This window comes from Schistocerca nitens, chromosome 3, assembly GCF_023898315.1.
Source record: "Schistocerca nitens isolate TAMUIC-IGC-003100 chromosome 3, iqSchNite1.1, whole genome shotgun sequence".
In the NCBI taxonomy this organism is placed as follows: domain Eukaryota; kingdom Metazoa; phylum Arthropoda; class Insecta; order Orthoptera; family Acrididae; genus Schistocerca; species Schistocerca nitens.
Window position 1 is genome coordinate 83,990,183 of NC_064616.1, and position 22,851 is coordinate 84,013,033.

At 45.2% G+C, this 22,851-nt stretch overlaps 1 protein-coding gene across 1 annotated transcript in view; it reads left to right on the forward strand.

Moving 5' to 3' along the window:
• LOC126248049 (heat shock 70 kDa protein 14-like) overlaps positions 1-22,851 on the forward strand; it is a 251,940-nt gene that overhangs the window by 106,703 nt on the left and 122,386 nt on the right. The window contains exon 4 of the mRNA XM_049948683.1: positions 17,645-17,843. Coding sequence (XP_049804640.1) covers positions 17,645-17,843 — 199 coding nt within the window. The remainder of the gene's footprint in view (positions 1-17,644; positions 17,844-22,851) is intronic.

The window sequence follows — 22,851 nt, forward strand, 5'->3', positions numbered from 1 at the left end:
CCTTCGACATTGCCTGGTGCCTTCTGGACTAGCCCCGTGATTAGTCTTCTCACAGAGGCAGGGGATTCCACTTCTGCAAGTTTTGCACCAACAACAGCTGATATCTTATGCGCTCCGCATTTGCTGCACCCCAAAACACCCTAATTATGGTCTCCTTTATCCAGACACAGAGATCAACCTTCCACAGCGGCGGCCACGATGTGGGCTTACCATGGGTGCCCACATTCAGTTGCTCTTTTCTGAGCTCCAGCACTTCCCTTTACCGCATATTTTCTCCGCTCGCGCATGTACCCCTCCATGGTGTTTCTCTCGGCCACAGCTCTGTCTTGATCTCTCCATCAAAAGGATTCTATCCCTCCAGAGGCCTTTCGCCACCAGTTCTACTATCTACATCTACATTTATACTCCGCAAGCCACCCAACGGAGTGTGGCGGAGGGCACTTTACGTGCCACTGTCATTACCTCCCTTTCCTGTTCCAGTCGCGTATGGTTTGCGGGAAGAACGACTGTCTGAAAGCCTCTGTGTGCGCTCTAATCTCTCTAATTTTACATTCGTGATCCCCTCGAGAGGTATAAGTAGGGGGAAGCAATATATTCGATACCTCATCCAGAAACGCACCCTCTCGAAACCTGGCGAGCAAGCTACACCGCGATGCAGAGCGCCTCTCTTGCAGAGTCTGCCACTTGAGTTTATTAAACATCTCCGTAACGCTATCACGGTTACCAAATAACCCTGTGATGAAACGCGCCGCTCTTCTTTGGATCTTCTCTATCTCCTCCGTCAACCCGATCTGGTACGGATCCCACACTGATGAGCAATACTCAAGTATAGGTCGAACGAGTGTTTTGTAAGCCACCTCCTTTGTTGATGGACTACATTTTCTAAGCACTCTCCCAATGAATCTCAACCTGGTACCCGCCTTACCAACAATTAATTTTATATGATCATTCCACTTCAAATCGTTCCGCACGCATACTCCCAGATATTTTACAGAAGTAACTGCTACCAGTGTTTGTTCCGCTATCATATAATCATACAATAAAGGATCCTTCTTTCTATGTATTCGCAATACATTACATTTGTCTATGTTAAGGGACAGTTGCCACTCCCTGCACCAAGTGCCTATCCGCTGCAGATCTTCCTGCATTTCGCTACAATTTTCTAATGCTACAGCTTCTCTGTATACTACAGCATCATCCGCGAAAAGCCGCATGGAACTTCTGACACTATCTACTAGGTCATTTATATATATTGTGAAAAGCATTGGTCTCATAACACTCCCCTGTGGCACACCAGAGGTTACTTTAACGTCTGTAGACGTCTCTCCATTGAGAACAACATGCTGTGTTCTGTTTGCTAAAAACTCTTCAATCCAGCCACACAGCTGGTCTGATATTCCGTAGGCTCTTACTTTGTTTATCAGGCGACAGTGCGGAACTGTATCGAACGCCTTCCGGAAGTCAAGAAAAATAGCATCTACCTGGGAGCCTGTATCTAATATTTTCTGGGTCTCATGAACAAATAACGCGAGTTGGATCTCACACGATCACTGTTTCCGGAATCCATGTTGATTCCTACAGAGTAGATTCTTGGTTTCCAAAAACGACATGATACTCGAGCAAAAAACATGTTCTAAAATTCTACAACAGATCAACGTCAGAGATATAGGTCTATAGTTCTGCGCATCTGCTCGACGATCCTTCTTGAAGACTGGGACTACCTGTGCTCTTTTCCAATCATTTGGAACCCTCCGTTCCTCTAGAGACTTGCGGTACACGGCTGTTAGAAGGGAGGCAGTTCATTCCAGGGTTCAGAAGTGATTGATACTGATGAGCCATCAGTTTTTTACACCTATCCGAGACACACGGAACTTCGTTCCTTGCCAGATGTCTGTAGTGATTTTACTGCAGAATTGGTAGCCGTCTTGCGTGCACTGGATCATGTCTGCTTCTGCTCAGGACTGTCCTTCACTATCTGTAGTGACTCCTTGAGCAGTTTGCATGCTATCGGCCAGTGTTTTGCTCACCACCCGTTGGTCATTGCTATCCAGGACTCCCTTTCTCTCCTTGATCAACGTGGATGCTCAGTAGTTTTGGACCCCAGGCCATGTTGGGATCCCTGGCAATTAACTTGCTGATCGACTGGCTAAATTGGCTACTAATGGGCTGGACCATCTCTTGCTATTGGCATTCCGGAAATAGACCTTCACTCGGCATTACTTATTCGAGTTTTAGGACTTTGGAATGCAGAATGGCACACTCTTTCTTCGCCGAACAAGTTCAGGGTGATCAAGGATTTTACAACTATGTGGCGGTCCTCCTTACGGGCATCTCGTAAGGCCTGTGTTGTCGTTTGCTGGCTCCGCATCGGCCATACGTGGCTGACTCACAGTTATTCCTCCGTCGTGATGACCAGCCCACCCCTGTCGTTGTGGATCAATGTCGACTGTGGTTCACCTCTTACTGGATTGTCCCAACTTAGACGCCCTGCAACGGGCTTCTAGATTTCCTGACTCGCTACCCCTGGCGTTAGCTGACAATGCCTCAGCGGCTGATCTAGTTTTACGATTTCTTCGTGATAGGAGTTTTTACCACTTCATTTAAGGGTGAGACCTTCAACCTTATCGGTAGATGGAGGGGATGGCTGGTCATTTTGCTCCCCCCTTCGCCCCAATTGGACTGGCTTCGACTGGGCTTGGTGGTTCATCCCCCCCCCCCCCCCCCCCGTGCCTTTCCACTTCTTTCTTTATGGGGTCTGTTTTATCTTGAATGTCTATCTTGTCTACCTGTGCTTCTTCATTCATGCCCCTGTCATTAGTCACTTTCTTTCCCTCTTCTCTTCTTCCACCTTCTTCCTTCCTTCTCTGTCAATAATATGTAATTTTATGGCCATCGTAGTTCCCTCTTATAGTGCGAAGTTTTATCGGTTTTAGTTATTCCAAGGTTGGAGGTACTGATGATTGTGTAGTTTGGTCCCTTTATCCAAACCAACCAACCAACCAATTGGTCATATGTCTTCCCAATGTATTTCCAGTGTCACATGTCGAGATTGCGGATACACATCCCATCCCAATACTCCATGTGCCTCGCTTCCCGTCTGTGTCAACTGTGGAGAGCACCATTCGCCTTGCTTGCCAGACTGCAGGATTCTCCAGAAAGAAAAGAAAATCATGGAGTAAAAGACCCTGGACCGACTGACCTACACTGAGGCCAAGAGGAAATTTGAACGCCTACATCATGTACGCGTGACATCACCTTAAGCCACCGCTACAACAGTTCTGTCCCCATCAGCTCCACCAACCCCAGTCACCTCTCAGAGCCAGAAGACTACACCTGCCCCCTTGATGGTGGAGGGCACTTCCCTCCCGGTTGCTCCTGCACCACTTACTTCAGGAGCAACACCCTGCCCCTCCCCCATGCCCCCCTCCCTTAACCATTGGGGACGTCCATCCCCACTTCTAAGCCAAAGAAGCGTACAACTTCTTCGGCTTCTTTGCTAGGAAGAGGTCCTTTGGTCACTCCCTTCCCAGGTTTCTGCTAGTGGGAAAGATGACACCCACCAGTGGCTGAAGAGCCCAAAAGCAGCTGGCCGCTGGGCTTCACGACCATCCTCAGTCCTGGAGACTGAATCGGTGAAGTCCTCCCAGCCAGGGAAACCCAAGGATCAGCGAGAGAAATCCAAAAATAAGGTCCCCAAGACTAATGGAATTGCTGTGGCACCAACACCACCGTTACCTCCAAGCTCTGGATATAGACTGCTCAGGCAAAAATTCGGTGGCGGGATGTGACCCTGAGGTGTAAACTGCCTCATTGAATGTTCCATGCCTTCCCAGTCTCACGATGTCATCCTCCAGTGGAATTGCGATGGTTTTTTCCACTGCCTAGCTGGGCTACATCAACTGTTAAGCTTTACACCTGCTATCTGTGTTGCCCTCCAGGACACTTGGTTCCTGTCAATGCGGACCACTGCCCGCCGTGGCAATAATGGATATTATAGGAACCGTAGTGACCGTAATTGAGTGTCAGGCGGAGTTTGTGTTTATGTCCTAAACTCAGTCTGTACTGAATCTGTGCCCCTTCAAACCCCAATAAGAACGACGCAGGAAATAATTGTCTGCAATGTATATCTTCCTACAGCTGGTGTATTATCCCTGAATGTATTAACTGCACTGATCGATCAACTCCCTAAACCTTTCCTACTTCTGGGAGATTTTAACACCCATAACCTCTAGTGGGGTGGCAGGGTGCTTACTGGCTGAGGCAGAGATGTCGGAAACTTTACTGTCTCAGTTCGACCTCTGCCTCTGAAGTACTGGGGTCGCCACACATTTCAATGTGGCTCGAGGTAGTTACTCAGCCATTGATTTATCAATTTGCATCCCAGGACTTCTCCCATCTATCCACTGGGGAGCACATGATGATGACCTGTGTGGTAGTGACCACTTCGCCATCTTCCTGTCACTGCCCCGGCATCAAGCCCACGGACGCCTGCCCAGATGGGTTTTAATCAAGGTGGACTGGGAAACTTTCACCTCTGCAGTCACTGTTGAATCTCCCCCACATGGCTACATCGATATGATGGTTGAGAAGGTGACTATAACAATCGTTCCTGTGTAAGAAAACATTATCTTTAGGGTGCCAGCAGCGAAAGATAGTCCCTTGGTGGTCGTTGGAAGTCGCTGAAGCAATTAAGGAGCGTCGGTGAGCTCTACAGTGGCAACTTATCAAACGACCGAAGCAGGAGTGTTGGGAGAGAGATGTCTCGACCATTGCATCCCATACTTCACCTTCCTAAGTCTGGGCAAAGATCAAATGTGTTTTGGGGTACCGGACCCCAACAGATGTTCCCGGTGTTAACATAAATGGCGTGCTATCTACTGACGCAAAGGCGATTGCCAAGCACTTTGCTCGAGCCTCTGTTTCGGGTAATTACCCCCAGCGTTCCGCACTCTCAAACGGCACCTGGAATGGAAAGTACTCTCGTTTACTAGATGCCACAGTGAATCCTATAATGCCCCATTTACAGAGTGGGAGCTCCTCAGTGACCTTACACATTGCCCCAACAAAGCTCCTGGACCAGATCGGATCCACAGTCAGATGATTAAAACATCTCTCATCTGATTACAAGCGACATCTAGTCATCTTCAACCGGATCTGGTGCAATGGCATCTTTCTATCGCAATGGTGGGAGAGCACCATCTTTACGGTGCTCAAATCTGGTAAAAACCCACATGATGTGGATAGCTATCGCCCCATCAGCCTCACCAACGTTCTTTGTAAGCTGCTGGAATGTATGATGTGTCGGTGGTTGGGTTGGGTCCTGGAGTAAGTTGACCTACTGGCTCCATGTCAGGCCAGCTTCCTCCAGGGTCGCTGTACCACTGATAATCTTGTGTCCCTAGAATCTGCCATCCAAACAGCCTTTTCCAGATGCCGACACCTGGTTGCCGTCTCTTTTGATTTGCTAAAAGCGTATGACACAACCTGATGACATCATATCCTTGCCACATTATACAAGTGGGGTCTCAGAGGCCCACTAGTGATTTTTATCCAGAATTTCCTGTTGCTTCATACTTCCCATGTCCAAGTTGGTGCCTCCCATAATTCCCACCATATCCGGAAGAATGGGGTCCCACAGGGTTCTGTATTGAGTGTGCGTCTATTTGTAGTGGCCATTAATGGTCTAGCAGCAGCTGTAGGGTCATCCATCTCACCTTCTCTGTATTCAGACGACTTCTGCATTTCATACTGCTCCACCAGTAGTGGTGTTGCTGAGTGGCATCTACAGGGAGCCTTCCACAAGGTGCAGTCATGGGCTCTAGCCCACAGTTTCCAGTTTTCTGCTGCAAAGTCGTGTGTTGTGCACTTCTGTCAGCATTGTACCATTCATCCAGAACCTAAACTTTACCTTAATGATGATCCACTCACTGTGGTGGAGATATATTGATTCTGAGGACTGGTTTTCGACACTTGATTGACTTTGCTTCCTCACCTTCGTCAGCTTAAGCGGAAGTGGTGGCAGCAATTCAATACTCTCCATTGCCTGATCAACACCAGCTGAGGTGCAGATCGCTCGCTTTACACTGCTGCAGGTCTACACAGCCCTTGTTCAATCCCGCCTTGACTATGGGAGTCTGGTTTATGGTTCGGCGGCGCTCTCAGCATTGCATTTACCCGACCCAGTGCAACACTGTGGCATTCGCCTAGCGACAGGAGCTTTTAAGACTAGTCTGGTGACCAGCGTCCTTGTAGAAGCGAGTGCCTCCATTGCAGGTTAGGCGTGCCCAAGTGCTGGCCAGTTACATAGCACACGTTTGTAGTTATCCTACACATACGAATCACTGTCTCCTTTTTCCATCCCAGGCGGTTCATCTCCTGCATTGGCGGTCCAGGTGAGGGGCTTCCAATTGCAGTTCGTGTCCGACCCCTTCTTTCTGAACTTGAGTCCTTGCCTTTACCACCTGTGCTCGAGGTCCATTCCCGTACACCTCCATGGTGTACACCTAGGCTGCAGAATTGCGTGGACCTTTCACCTGGCCCTAAGGACTCAGTTAACCCCGCGGCTCTCTGCTGCCACTTCCTCTCGATTCTTGACAAGTGCCGAGGCCACGAAGTGGTTTACACTGACGGCTTGATGACTGACACTCACATCAGCTTCACGTATCTCCATGGAGGACATATTGAACAGCATTCCTTGCCCAATGGCTGCAGTGTTTTCACTGCTGAGCTGGTGGCTATATCTCGTGCTCTTGAGCACATCCATTCATGCCTTGTGGAGACATTTCTTCTGTGTACTGACTGCTTGAGCAGCCTACAAGTTCTCGACCAGTTCTGCTCTCATCATCCTTTGATAGCGAACATCCAGGAGTTCATCTATGCCATGGAACAGTGCGGTCGTTCAGTGGTGTTTGTTTGGATCCCAGGTCACATTCGAATCCCAGGCAATGAACTGGCTGACAGGCTGGCCAAACAGACTACGCGGAAACCGCTTATGGAGATCGGCATCTCTGCAACTGACCTGTGTTTGGTACTACACTGCAAGGTTTTGTGGTTTTGGGAGACGGAATGGCATAACCTCAGCATGCACAACAAACTGTATGCCATTGTATGAATGTGTGGTAGTCCTCCATGCGGGCCTCTCACAGGGACTCTGTGGTTCCCTGCCGGCTCCGCATTGGCCCCACTTGGGTGACACACTGCTACCTCCTGCACCGTGATGACCCAGCTGAGTGTTGGTGCGGCACCCGGCTGACAGTGGCCCATATCTTAGTGAGCTGTCCTTCTTTGGCTGCCCAGCGACGAAATCTTGGGTTACCAGACTTTGTTGCCACTCATTTTATCTGACAATGCCTCATTGGCCGAATTAGGTTTTCGTTTTATTTGTGAGGACGGGTTTTATCATTTGATATGAGTTTTAGCGCATGTTCTTTGTCCCTTTGTGTTCTCCACTGTAATGCTTTTAGGGTGGATCTTTTAATTTGTCATAGAGTGGTTGGCTTTTCCTTTTTATTCTCGTGGTCGGCCAGCCACGGTCATCTGCTCTCTTGTTTTTACCCCCTTCTACCTGTTTCTTGCTTCTCTATGGTTTTTTCCCCTGTTTTTGTCCATAGTAGTGTTGGTTGTCTTCTGTCATTCTTCTGGTTGTTCCTTTCTCTTGTTATTGTGCTGTATGTCTCCTTTCTTTATTCTTTCCGTTGTGTAATTATTTTACTGGGAACAAGGGACCAATGACCTCACAGTTTGGTCCCTTCCCCCCTTCTTTAAACAAACAAACCAACCAACCACCCATCTAAATACAATCTGTCATTGTGGCATCTGTTTGGCCACTGGCGCCTTTCACACTTTCCCCTTTGAGGGTCTCTTTGCAGAATCAGCTGAACTACTGCTGTCGTACCAATGTGATATTCTGCTCAGCTGATAACGGATTCCGCTTGTCTGCCATGCCTGGCCACCCATCCTATGTCTTCTTCTTCTTCAATGATTCCTTTGACTGCCAGTATGGGGCATTTCCCTCTTCTGTTACCTCATTGAGTTACTTTCGGCTATTGCTTTGGCAACCGGTTGCGGTGGCCGAGCGGTTCTGGGCACTTCAGTCCGGAACTGCGCGACTGCTACGGTTGCAGGTTTGAATCCTGCATCAGGCATGGATGTGTGTGATGTCCTTAGGTTAGTTAGGTTTAAGTAGTTCTGAGTTCTAGGGGACTGATGTTAGTTAAGCCCCATAGTGCTCAGAGCCATTTGAACCATTTTTTGCTCTGTCAGTTTAACTTCATGCTGTCTGCCACTTTCCCTTTGGGTGTGAACCCTTGACCACCTTGTCTTCGTGTGGCAACCTGTGTTTGCCTAGGGCTTAATTCACTTCTTAAGGGAAATTCTCCAGATTTGATCTAATGCTTTTAGTTTCTCGACTTTTGCTCAGAACTTCGTGATAGTACCTTTGTGTACATTGACGGCTCTCAGACTGACTGTGGTATAGGGTGCACCTTCGTCATTGGCACCAACGATATTTAGTATTGGCTTCCGGAACACTGTTTAGGATTTACAGCAGAACTCTTCGCCCTGTATCAGGCCATGCAGTACACCCTGCGACACAGGCTATTCAATTGTGTCATCTGCTTCAACTCTCTTTGCCCTTCAGAGCCTTTTGAGTGCTGTATACAGTCCATCCCTTAGTGCAACTGGTCCAAGAAAGATAGCACTTGCACACTCTTGAGGGAGCCACTGATGTTTACATGGGATCCTGCTCACATTTGTCTGATGGGAAATGAGGCTGCTGACGCTGCTACCAAGGCTGCAGTCCTCCTCCCTCGGCTGCAGTCCTCCTCCCTCGGCTGCAATCCTCCTCCCACGGCCCAATAGTTCTTCCATTCCTTCTGGTGTCACTTTGGCATCACCATTGGTCTCCCCTTCATGGGAACAAGCTACAGGGAATGAAACATCTCTCAATAGCTTGGATGACCTCCTTTCAGACCTTTCGCCACGAGGATATCAATTTAGCTAGGTTGCATATTGGGTATTGTCATTTTAGCCATCGCCATTTGTTAAGTGGCGATCCGCCACCACTTTGTGCTCATTGTTATCAACGTTTGACTGTTCACCATTTCCTGACCAAATGCCCCTTTTTTTTTAACCACTTACATTCTAATTTATGTTTGTCGTCTGAGTTATCAGCTGTTTTAGCGAGCGAAATGCAGCTGTCGCCTGTGTTTTACTTTTTACCTGTCATAGCAATATGGCCAATGGCATTTAATTTTTAGTTTGGAACCTCTGTTGTGTCTAATCCTTGTTCTTATCTCTCTCCCCTCCTATCGCTTGGGCTTTACGTCTAGTTGTTTTTAACTCCTTTTCGTATTAGTGTTCTAAGGTTCTGTCACGGGTGTATATGACCTTAGTAGTTTTTGCACCCTAAAACAAAGCGAAAGAAAACAAAACAAAACTGATGCTTTCCAAGCTGCCACACAAGCTTGCGTCGGACCTGACGCTTTCCCTGCTGGCTTGCAAGTTTGTGTCGGATGTGACGCTTTCCCCGCTACCGTATGAGCTTGTGTCAGATCTGACACTTTCCCTGTCACCGCGGCAGCTTGTGTCGGACGTGACTTTTCTAGATGGTCTGTGAAATTCCATCTGGACATCAAATTTACTGTGTCATTAATCTGTGAGGACGTGTGTCTTTGGCTCGACTCTTTTTCGACGTGAAGGCCCCAGTGCTGAGTCGTGTCTTACTGCCGCAAGGCTGTTTATCTTCTTGGAGAACTTTCTCTGGCAGCTAAGTAGAGAAGTGTCGAATATGTACTAAACTTATTGGTTGTGCACTCCCTTGTTGCTGCTAACATTTCCAGCGTAGACACCTTTGCCAGTTTTGGTTTCAAAGTAGTAGACCAAGACTGCATTTTTCTGTTCTTGACTTTCTGTGCATTTCTTGTTAGGAGATTGTTTAACCAATACATGGGTGTGCATGTAATTTTAATGCCTGCATCTCTGTGAAATCTTCAGTGGTGCCAAAATTTTGTACATCTTGCCCAGCACTTTTTGTGGTTTGAGATCCTGTTCATGTGGAGCTTATACAGCGTCAGGACCAATGTATCCTTTCCCTAGTTTCAGCCAATCAATGGACGACAACTGTATTTTAAAGATAGATCTAAAGGAAGCATATCAACATCTGCCATTTAGTGTTGCATCACATCAGCTGCTAGCCTTAAGTACGCTGTTTGGCTTACGCAGGTAAAATTGCTTGCCGGTTTGGTTTGCTGGAGCACCTGCCATTTTCCAAAAGTATTTACAACAATATTCAAGGTATTCTGCACTGTATGAATTATTTGGATGATGATTTTTTTTTGGGATTTCTCTGGAACTTCAAATCCCTTTTCAGACAACTCCAGGAAGTTGGCATAGGCTGTTAGTTTGAAAAGTACATTTTCTTCGTACTCAGCATCAGATACCTAGGGCACATTCTTAGTGATGAGGATATTGTAATGTCGTTGCTAAATTTTGGGTGTTACTGAATTAAAGCAGCTGTGTGTGAGGCAAGCTGGCAGGCACAGAAGTGCTGATATGTTATTTCATAAGCAAAGGTGTTCAGGTCAAGCAGTGCAATCGTGATGAGATTGCAGAAAGGCTGGGAAACTACTAGCTGACCTGCAGAGTATTTCCAGATCGTGGAGACATGGAGGTGCTGATTTCGGCCCACCTGGAAGCACTGTTATTGGCACAACAAGTGTGCTATTAATCACTATAAACACCTTCTGATTCTAGCACAGTTATGTGCAGTCTGGCTGCACCCTCCATGACATTAGGTGTGTACAAGTCTCCGTCGTGCTAAGAGCCAGCCAGCAGCAGACACTGGTGTGAACAGCCATCTCCAACAGACCAGATCCTCTCGCAGGGAATCAGTTGTCCTCTGCCGGCTCGAAATTGGCCACAGTTACCTCTTGCGCCGTGAAGACCCGCCTCATTGTTGGTGCGGAGCCCGGTTGACAGTTGCCCATATTCGGGTGCACTGTCCCCTTTTGACTGCCCAGCGACGAAATCTTGGGTTAGCAGACTTGTTGCCACTCATTTTATCTGACAACGCCTCATTGTCTGATTTAGTTTTACGGTTTATTTGTAAGGGTGGGTTTTATCATTTTATATAAGTTTTAGTGCATGTCCTTTGTCCCTCTTTGTTCTCCACCCTAGTGCTTTTAGGGTGGAGGTTTTAATGTGTTGCAGAGTGGCTGGCTTTTCCTTTTTATTCTTGTGGTTGGCCAGCCACTGTAATCTGCTTTTTGTTTTACACTCTTCTGTTTCTAGTGTCTCTCTGTTGTTTTCTTGTCCTCTTTTGTTCCTTTTCGTGTCGTTGTCTTTCCTTCTTTCTTGTGGTTTTCCTTTCTTTCCATTTTGTCTTATATGTCTCATGTGTTTTATTCTGACACTTGTGGCATTGTTTTATTTGGAACAAGGGACCCGATTGCCTCGTAGTTTGGTCCCTTCCCCCTTTTTTAAACAAACTGACCACTCAGGGCCGCGTGGTGCTAATTCGGGCGCACACTCCGGACTGAGATAAACAGAGTCAGCAGTGTAGGCATCAAATGCCCAACCCATCACTGCGACTCTCCATTGTCATCATCCCCTGGTGGTCCAGGTGCCTGCAGAGGGTGTATTGAGGGGTGTTGCAGCACTCCAGTGCTGTAACTCAAGAAAAATAAAATACACTATACCTTGCAGCCAGCACCACTGCTTCCACAACCCACCACTTCAAAGCCTCTGTACCTTAGAGGCCCCAGTGACCCCAGGTCGCTATAGTATCGTGCACACGTGTGACCACATTGACGTAATCACGAATATGTTGGCCACTACTGACCTTAAGCAGCTAGTTGTTTCTGGGTAGAATCATGTTCTGTGCCAAGTTTATTCCCTAGGTGGCACAAATCGCAGATCCCCTAAATCGACTATGCAAGAAGGGTGTCATATTTGTGTGGTTGACCACCTGTCAATTGGCATATCAGAACATTAAGGACAGTTTCAAGGTGGCATTGTGACTGACACTATATGCATTGGACCTGCCCTTGACACTCGAGACAGACACACTTCCCGATGTGGTATAGCGGTTGTTTTGTCTCATAAGGTGCTGGGTAGTAGTGAATGGCCAGTTGCTTTTGCCTCTGAAATGTAGACTTTATGGCAGCAAATTACACCTGTTGAGCAACTGCATAGCTCAAAAGCCTTGATTTTGTTGTATGTGCATTGTTCTAAACTCCTGGAAAAGATGATGCAGTGTCTGCAGAATTGGGCATTGTTTTTGATTGGGTATCAATTGAAATCCACTTTCACCCAACTGACCAACATGAACACCCTACCCCCACTTCCTCTTGGTGCCAATGTGCAGTTCAACCACAAGGAAACAGTTTGTTGCCCTGGACCAACATCCACAATAAAGCCTGGTTGAATTCCTTCTGACTGCACATGAGGTATCCACTGTGTTGTTTCACGATCCTGTCCTGTTGAAGGTTTTGTCTGAGGTACTGGAGAGGTGGCCAGAGAATGTTTTGAGCCTTACTGATCTAGCTTTTCACAATTATTTCATGTTACACTACTGATTCAACGCTACAAATGATGTTTAATGTTGGCTGCAGAGGACTCTCGAAAACCTGGTCATCATTCTATCCTCGCTCTGTCCCCGCATCCTCCAGCTCCTTTGTGCTTGTTATGGGTTGAGGACATGTATGGAGGCACTAGCCCCACAGCACGTGTACTGGCCCAACATCAATGCAATCACTTGTTTCACGGTCAAGGTTTCTCATCGTGGCCCCATCCTGATAACTTGTCGGAGAAGGTCCTCGTTGATTTCACCGTGACATTTCAGGTTGTTATGTGGCTTTTGGTGGTGGCCACCCTCTCAAAACTTCCCTTATGTGGCGTGGATGCTGTTCATTACCACCATTTCTACCACTTGTGCCCTCATGATGGTATTCTTCCTTGAGGGAGTGCCACTTATTCCCTGGTGTTGGATAATTAGCCCCCATTTACGTAGATGCAGCTTTAGGCTTTCTGTGGCTGTAATGCGATCACCACCCTGTTTCACCTTGCTCCTAATGGATAGATTGAGCAGATGGTCCATACGTTTAAAACACAGCTGCTGAAGACCTCGCAGACATCATCTGGCTGAAATACTGCATTTGAGTTGGTATTGTACACCATTAGACCTCCTGCATCCTGTGCTGTGTGCCAAACCTGCATACAGGCCTGCCTGTGGGTGGAATGCCTGTCTGGGCATGCATATGCAGTTGGTGTCTGGGATGGACCCAAGGGGTCATCATTGGTGACAGAGAGCATCAGTGGCTTCATGTTAAGGCCAGACATGACTGTCTGATCCACCAACACGAAACAGCTCTGGCTGTGACCACAGTCGCATTTGGCACCCTGTCATCACTTCTGATGTTCAGGCCACCTGTGCCTCGTGTCCCTTCTCACTGGAGGATGGTTGAGAGGATCACAGTGTGTGCGCCTGTGGAGGTGGGGGACCAGTCCCTCTGTCCCGACCTTCCATCACTCTTGTTGTAACTGTGCAGTCTGCTGCCTCTGCTACCCATGCAGTCCTCGGGCCTGGGTTGGTGTCGTAAGAATGAACAAGAAGTAATAATTGCCTTTTGCTATATCCTTTTTTTTTCTTTTTTTTCTTTTTTTTTTTTTTTTTTTTTTTCATTTGAAATGGCTGATATTATTACATGCGTTTAATAAGAATGAATCTTTCACTTTACATTGGAGTGTATATGTAATGAAATTTTCCTTCAGAATAAAACTTTTCACTTGACTGAATCTCAAACTTGAACCTATGCCTTTCGTAGTCAATACTTCTACTCCCTGAGCTGTATGACTACAGGTGCAGTGTGTCTCTCACAGTTTGTCTACGAATACCTATCTGCTCATTCACATGCCGTAATAGTTATTTTCTGTACCTCGTGCTATTTCTATTGAATTTATTTAAATTTACGTAATACACATTTATGGGAAGAAATGTGGAGAACTGCGGGATGAACCACTTAAAGTTTCCAATATTCATTTTCATCAATTTGTTGACCTGTTTCTCACACTGTCTGCCAGATCACATGTGTAGCCTCTGACTTTATCAGAGCTTCAGTCACTCACCCCAGATGGTTGAGGAATATTCCATAGTAAATTTGTAAGAATACCACAGTTTTCCAATATTTTACTAATAAACTGAAGCCCACCATGGACTATGATCATGATGGGACCTTCAGATTATTGCTTTGCTTTGCAGTTGTTATCCCCCATGTGACTTGCCGTGAAATGCTTGTTACTGACATAACTCTGGTTAAATATCTGAGATGAATCTGTCTTTTTAAGTATGAGTACAGTAATGAATCAAATAATTACCTTGGGAACTTACTGAATTCAAGCATAATTTATCTGTTCAACAAACAGTTATGATCAGGAGTGGTTTTAGATTTGTACATCAAAAACTGTATAGGGAGTGTATAAAATAAGATGCAGTTTTAATAAAAGTGTGTAGACTTCTTTAGGCTTCACTGATGGAATGTGGTGGTTAGTGATCAAGAATTCTGTACTTGTATTTTGGAGGAAAGTTTGGATCCCAGTCCAGCCCACCTGACTTAGGTTTCCTGTGATCCCCCAAATTCATTTTAGTTGTATACATCCAAGTATACCATGGAATGGTTGTTGATACCATGTTTGGCCAAATAAACTAATACTCCACCTTTTATGACACAGAGGGGTGATGACTTTTTAAACTTTCCATTCTTTACAGTAGAGCTCACCAATGCTGCTACTAAACTAAATTCACAGAGCTTGTTCTTTTGTTAGAAAGTAGTGCAAACTTGGTTTACAGTTAGCAACTTTGTTTCTTGATTAAATGTATTAAGCTACTCTAAGAAATGTATCAAACTGATTTGCTCCAAAGTAGAAAAATTGTAATTACATTTTACACTGTCTAGTGTTGTAAGAGTTGTAACTTTGTGTGTACACAACTTGAGTAGGCAATACAGCTTACTCAGACATCACTGATCACTGTCCACCCTAGCTTAGACATTATTTTTCCTTCTTTGCTTTATCTTTGTCTGAAAACATGGTTGACTGGATTTCCGTTATTCACTAATTGCTAATATAAGCATAAGAACTACAGACAGAATCTACAGACATTATTAAGAAAAGATACTAAGAGCACTGACCTTCAGGCACTTGTATATGTTGTCTGATAGTTGTTTTCAGAAATCTGTAGCAGTATATTTACTCATATTATTATGATTCTGTGTTTGCCAGTTATGTATTAATACTGTCTGTTTCACGTTTTTCTTATAATACAACTAGTTTATAAACTGACAGTAGGATCTTAACTACTTAATGATCCATTTGGGCAGCATAGGAGATATTCCTCAGAGTATAAATTGTATCAGTCGACACTCCATTCTTAATACTATACCCGCATTGTTAGATTGTGAGTAGTAATTACTTAAAATGATTCTGTTGTTCAACACACTAGCTGGAAAAAATTGCAACATATCTCTGTTGTAATTAATCCAGAGACTGACAAAGGTGTTATGCACAATCCAGTAACAACAGTGTGACCACTGTCTATGTTTGAAATCAGCATGAATAACCACTCACAAACAGCAGGTGGCAGCGCCAGCAGGGGAGGGTATATCAAGTGTGTTGGGGAACATGGAAAACATTGCAGTCGTTATAATGTGGAAACAGAGTGGTTTATCTGACTTCCAGAAGGACATGATCATTGGCTTTCAGGCCAAGGGTGGAAGAATTTCCAAAACAGCTAAGTTATGAAACTGTTTGTGTGCCACTGTGTTTAAAGTATACCGTGCATGGTAAAATAGGTGCTATACAAAACCAGCACAACGGTAGCTATAATGCACTACGGGCCAGAGATGACGGGTGAACGACAGCTGTGTAGATATGTAGGGGTGAGCATCTGACTGCCCAGATAAACCCACGGGCTACCAAAAATGTCTCCTCAATGACCGTTCAGCAAACATTGCTGTGTATTGTTCTCCGCAGCAGGTGCCTGGTTTGTGCACCCTTGCTGACTGGTGTTCATCGGCAACAGAGACTGGAATTAGCTCGCCAGCACTGCAGCTGGATGTCCACTGAGTGGTGACAGGTTGCCTTTTCAGATGAATCACGTTTTATGCTCCATTGGACAGCTGGCCATTGGTGTGCACGGTGTGGTTCATCTGAAAGCAAAGGGGTCCAGGTTAGAGGAGGGAGCTTTATGGTCTGGGGAATATTTTCAAGGCATTACCTGAGTTATCTTGTCATTCTGAAAGGCACAGATGATTGATATAAGTATGCATCTAGTCTTGGTTACCATGTTCACTCATACATGCAGTTCGTTTTTTCCTTCACACAATGGCATTTACCAGCAGGACAATGTAATGTGTCACAGAGCTCACAGTGTATGTGTGTGGGTGTGTGGTATGAAGAGCATCAGGATAAATTTACTGTACCCCCCCCCCCCCCCCCTCCCTGGCCGCCAGACCCTCTGGATTTAAACCCGGTCGATAATCTGTGGGACCACCGTGATCGAGCTGTTCTCGCGGTGGATTCTCAAGAGGAACCTGTCACATTCTGGCCATGGCACTGGAGTCTGCATGGCTCCATATACATGTCGTTACCCTCCAGAACTTCACTATCACTATTCCTGCATGTCTCGCAGTGGTCTATGCAGCAAAGGGTGGTTATTCAGGCTTTCGACTGATGGTCACATTAATGTGACTGGACAGTGTATATATAACATGTCAAAATTACAATCTTACTTTGGTTGCTATCTTTGCGAGCAATCTGTACAGAATTGGATCCTGACAAGGCAGCCAATTTGAAGAAGTTTTGGGGTCATGAGTTTTTAAAATTTTATACACATTTTTTGTGCAGGATAAAAAGACATATCCACCAAAGAGTGGCTACAGATTTTATCAGGTAGTGCTATGGTTAAATACATCCATCCTGTATTGTCACAGATATACTTCTATCTTCTAAATGCTGACTTCCTTTGGTGTAGTGCTTTGACATGTTTTGCTTGTAGAAGCTGTCAAGTGGGAATATGATTGCTGAAATAGAGAGAATGATTTGGTCTCGGTGACTTTTCACTCATTATTTCACACTGTCCTATTACACAAAATGATTAAACTATTAGACTTTTCCTTTTGAACATGTAACTAATAAGTACTCTCACAGTGGAAGCAATACTTTTCAGTAACAAAACTCTTTGGCCCATTCACAAAATGTTTCTGCCCCTAAAGAAAATGAATTACAAATTTTTGATGCAGGTACCGAACTAATCTATGGGTGGCTTTTCTGATTCTGTAACTTTCGAGGAATTTGGTGGTAGAACAAAGTAATTTACAGGAATACTTATGTTGCTAATGCAAGATCCTGCTTTTAATGGGGTCGCATGTCAATTTAACAAGTTTTCCAGTGCTGCGTCATATTTGTACTGTGAGTTTTTTAAGTGTTTCAAATTATTTGACGGAAAAGAATAAGCTGTAGGCATTGACTCTACTGACGACCAGCCAGCTAGCTGTCAATCAACAATAAATATAGTGTTTGTATGCAAATATGAAGCTTGTGGTTTGGTAATAATGTAAAGCATTTCTTTATTTTTTGTTATTTGTTTCAGGGTTTGCTTCCACTTGTGTACCTCCAGATACAGATCTGCGCACAGTCCTGTGTGTCCCCTTAAATTTTTCGAAGTGTAGTCGTCAGGCACTGGCACGTGCAGCTGAAGATGCAGGATTCGATGTTCTGCAAGTAATTAGTGAACCTATAGCAGCCTTGCTTGCTCAAGGCTATGGTGTTGAGTCCCCAGATGAGAGAGGGTGAGTGCTGTAATGCAGTATGTTATTCTTGGTGTCAGTGATAAGTTATGAAACAATCTGCACGATCTTCAGCAACTAAATGAGGTGTTCAACATTGTTAACATATATTTTAGGGCAAATATGCTGCTCATTATGGAAATTGTTGTTTCCACTGTTGACTAGCCTACCTAAGATTGGAGGAATGCATGTTTTCTCCAGAGACTTTACTCTGAGGGCTTTGGCCCCAAAACACTGCATAGCATGTGCACATAGGCTGATGTTTTCATCAATAGAGCTGATAAACATTCCACAGTGATACGTTTCAGTGCTGTGTTTTGTGGGTTACATTTCTCCAAATAAATTATTAATGTCTTATTAACAGATGAAACTTTTATGTTATGTCAGTGGTTCAGTTTGTTGAGGAAATCTGCATAAATAGCAGTAAAATATTATTTTATAGTGAAGTGTATATGAGAAAGACATGTTGACTGTTGTTACATGAGCCCACATCAGTTGCTTTATCTTTTGACCATGAGGTCAATGATCTAGACTACGGTCAGATTGCTCATTATTAGGTGTTCCAATTTAATGCAGATGATGGATATCCCATATGTTTACTGTGGGAAGGTCTCGTCTGAGATACAGAAGCAGCTCTGCAGCCATCTGTTTAGTGCGATGGTTACAGCTGGTTGTATGTAATGCTTGTTATCATCTTAGTTCCTTTTGGTGGTGAATAGGGTTACTGTCACTCGTCTAATGGAATCACAGTTCACAATTTGTTATTTCATGCCCAGTATTGATTGGAATCCTTGGTTTGGAGCCAGGTAGATTTAAACTAGAGGCTCCATTGATTTTTTGGTGATCTTGGGTGCAGATTTCTTGACTTAATCTGTATTGGATGTAGAATTTTAAAGTGCCTCTCTGAATTCGTTAGGCATGCAGTACCCGCAGCAAGGATTTCTTTCAATAGCTCAATATGTATAGTTTGCATCTTATTTATTAATTTTTTTCCTTTTTGAATTTGATAAATTACTTTGTAAGCCTGTTTACCTTTAGATGTTGAACACCAAAGAGCCATGATCACTTCACATGTATTTCATATTGAGGAGATCAAATAGCCATGTAAGTCAACTGAAAAAATGAAAACTGAATATTAGGTAACTGGACAAGTATTCAAGGTAAGATCACTGAATTACTGTGACTTGCTTAAACAGCATTGCTTGTGTAGCAAGTGGAACAGAAAATTGGGTAAAACTAGAAACAAACAGAAACAAAATCTTAAATTCTGACTGGAATATATATGTGACAAGTCTCTTTTTGTGTAATGAGATAAATGCAGTCAACGATAGATAATTTGGGTAAAGTTAAGCCTTAAAGGTAGGCCAAAATTACTTACTAAAAGTATCTATTGGTGACACACTACATCAGTTGAGTTGGCATGGAATGCTATGGAAGATTTGTGGAAAAATATTTCTGATAAATTACCTGATCGTGTTTTAGCCATAGGAGAGGTTCCTGTTTGCCAGCCATGCATGACACAGATGGCAGGGATGGCGGTTCTAGTGAAATTGTACTAAATATCTTATCTGAAAATTATCTTGGACAGCCAACTAAGTAGAATACATACAATGTAAGTATACAATTTATGCTGTCAATAAAAAAATGTGAACTTTTCAATTCAGTGAAAATAAGTGGATGAATCAACAAACACAGAGCTACAGCAGCATCATTGATCAGTGGTGTTGAATGAAAAGTTGTGCATGATGTATCAATAAAATGACAACAAACTATCTGAGCAACTATTTACATCTGGGAAGGAGAATATTGATTAATGGGAGAAATTCACAAGCCTTGTCAGAAACATGCTGGATGAGTTTGTGTGGTGGGATGTAGTGAGACGTGAGGAAGGACCCACCAAGGTTCAATGACAGCATTACTCATTTAGCCCTTGAGGGCTAAATGAGTAATACCTACCTGCTTGGTTACCATGGGGCCCCATGCTTTGCAGCATTACTTCGTTTCTGTCCTGCAAGCTTATACTTCCACTGTCCCTTTCTCCCTCTGCCTCTCCATCATATGGTTTTCTTGATGCAGACCCAGCTCAGATATTGTTTGTGACTGGGATTAGAGTTTCCGCTTCTTTTGTTTACTACAACTTTTCATTAAGTAAAGACCCCCCTGCGGGTCCAGGGGTTAGAATAGGCCCGAGGTATTCCTGCCTGTCGGAAGAGGCGACTAAAAGGAGTCCCTCACCCTCAAGGAGGTAGTTTGCACCTGCGTCCGGAGACGGATAGTTCCACGACTTCTATTTGTGGTCATTTTGGTTTTTCACTTATTCTGATTTCTTCCTTCCTTTGTTTGGTTCCTTTCTTTGTCCTTCTCCCTCTCACTGTCTTTTTTACTTTTTCCCTTGCCTTCTTCTTCTTGCCTTCTTCTCCTTGCCTTCTTGTCCACCCTCTGGTCTCCGCCTCGGCGTTTGAGACAGTCTGTTGTAATGGATCTGGGAGATGTGTTATTTTCTACCAGATTTGTCGATACCAAATTGTAAATGTTTTCTTATATTTTTTGTCATAATTTTTTTATTATAATTTGCCTTATTATATGTTAATTTACTTTTATTTTTGAGAGTGAAAGCATATTGATTACTATTAGTAAATGTGTCAAAGAATAGCAAAGAGACTGATTACAAGTGGAAGCTTGTGTGTTGTGTAAAATGTCTTTGACGCTGGAGTCGTCTTTGACTATAGTCAGTCGGCAGTTAACTCTTGGTGTGTGTTGACGGTAGAACAATGTGCAGGTCGCCGTCATAAATAACTTTGAATTATATTACTTTTTTATATAAACTTTAAGAAGAAACTACATTCGAAGAAATGGTATTTGAAGCACCAAAAATGAGGCAAACGCATTGAACCAGGTCATTTCTGCAGCCGACAAAGATGCATTGTGGAATCATACTTCCACTAGACAACTGAAGCCAAAACCAATACCGCCTTGTAAACATCTAACGGAAAAGGTACTGCCACGAAATATGCCAAATTTAAGTAAATAAAAAATAGTGAGCATATTTCAACTTTGTGTCTCAGCCGGGATACCATATTTCACTGTCCTTTCTCTCCCTATCTCCCTTCTTTTTTCCTCTTCTTCTTTCCTCTTCTTCTTTGCTCTTCTTCTTTCCTCCCTGTGCGTGCCTGAAGGCCAACCCACGCGTAGCCGGTGACGGGGTAATGCATAATTCCCCGCCCTGGGTAGACAAGTAAGGCACGCACGTACCCCCTGGTAAAGGCCAGGCCCAGGGAGTGGTGATTGCCTCAGCTGACACCTTCCGACCATGCCGATTGGTCCCTCCGTCCGTTCCTCGGGAGGTGTGACCTGAGGTGTAAACATTCACCTAAGGCAGGAGTGCCCTCTGAGAGGGTTCCCACAAGGAAGGAGCGCACCATCGGAGACGCTGGCAATCGTGGGGGTTCCTCCGGAATGGATTTCTCTTCTTCTCCTCTCTCGACCTCTGCCCAAAAATGGAAACTTGACCAGCCACCAGTGACAAAAGTACTACCGCCTGCCCGAAAGTTCCTCGTAGTTTCTCGATCTGAGGACGGAAAGGATTTTTCATCTGTCAACCCTTTCGTTATCCAGAAGGGCGTAGATGCCATAGCCGGATCTGTCAAGTCTCGTACCAGGTTGCGTAACGGTACCTTGTTACTAGAAACTGAGAGTGCCTTTCAGGCACAAAAACTGCTTCGGGCCACACTTCTGTACACGTTCCCTGTCCGGGTGGAGGCTCACCGCACTTTGAATTTGTCGCGTGGTGTGCTATATACTAGATCACTCGATGGATTGACTGACGAGGAGATTCAGTCTTTCCTCGCTGAGCAGGGCATGACGGCTGTCCATAGGGTCATGAAAAAGGTCAACAATGACCTTGTACTGACCTGGACACTTTTCTTGACCTTTCATAGTGTTCAGCTGCCGTCGCGCATCAAAGTGGGCTAAGAGGTTATTTCTGTTCACCCCTATGTCCCGACACCTACGCGCTGCTACCAGTGTCAGCGTTTTAGTCACACTCGCCAGTCTTGCTCTAATGCAGCTAAATGTGTCACTTGTGGCAGGGATGCCCATGAGGGTGACTGTCCACCTCCGTCTCGTTGTGTGAACTGTCAGGGTGACCATGCAGCATCCTCCCGCGACTGTCCCATCTACAAGGAAGAATGCTGTATACAGGAAGTTCGGGTCAAAGAGAAAGTGTCCACCTTGGCTGCTCGCAAGCTATTTGCTAGTAGGAAGCCCACACTGCTCCCAGGGGGGAAATACAGTACTGTCCTCGCCTCTCCTCGGACTACCAGGGAGGTGGCGACACAGACATGCGATCTGACCTTCAGCACTACGGTCGTCCGTTCGGCCAGTGCTAAGATCGCCCGGTCAATGTCTCCTCTTCCTCCCGTCACCCCTCAGACACGAGCACCTTCATCAGCTTCTGCCAAGACGAAGACCCAGAAGTCAGATGCACGGGCCTTGAAGAAGGAACCGTCCCGTGCAGACTTCCTACGTACCTCGAACTCCCAGCCATCGTCCAGTACTTCCACTAAACGACCTTCCAAGAAGGCTCATAGGAAGCAAAGTTCTCCTTCTCCGCCACGGCGCATTTCTTCTGCTGCGCCACCCAGCGGTTGCCGCCCCAGGCCGTCATCCGTTTTGCCTGGCCGCACCGCTGGTAGCCCAACATCTGGCCGTTCACCGGCGGAGAAAGCTCCCCCTCCCGGCCATCTTAACAAGATGGCCGATGAACCTATTGAACCAATGGATGATGACTCTCCGCCTATTTCCAGCGGCGGCAGTGCTCGCTCAGCGGCCTTCGAGGTGACCCCTTCTTGCTTCTCCTTTTTCTTTTTCTTCTCCCGATGGCACTTCTTCATTGGAATATTCGAGGCATTCGCTCCAACCGAGAGGACTTAGTTGCTGCTACGCTTGCACTGTCCGCTTGTCGTAGCCCTCCAGGAAATGAAGCTACGCCCATGCGAGCAAATTGCCTTGG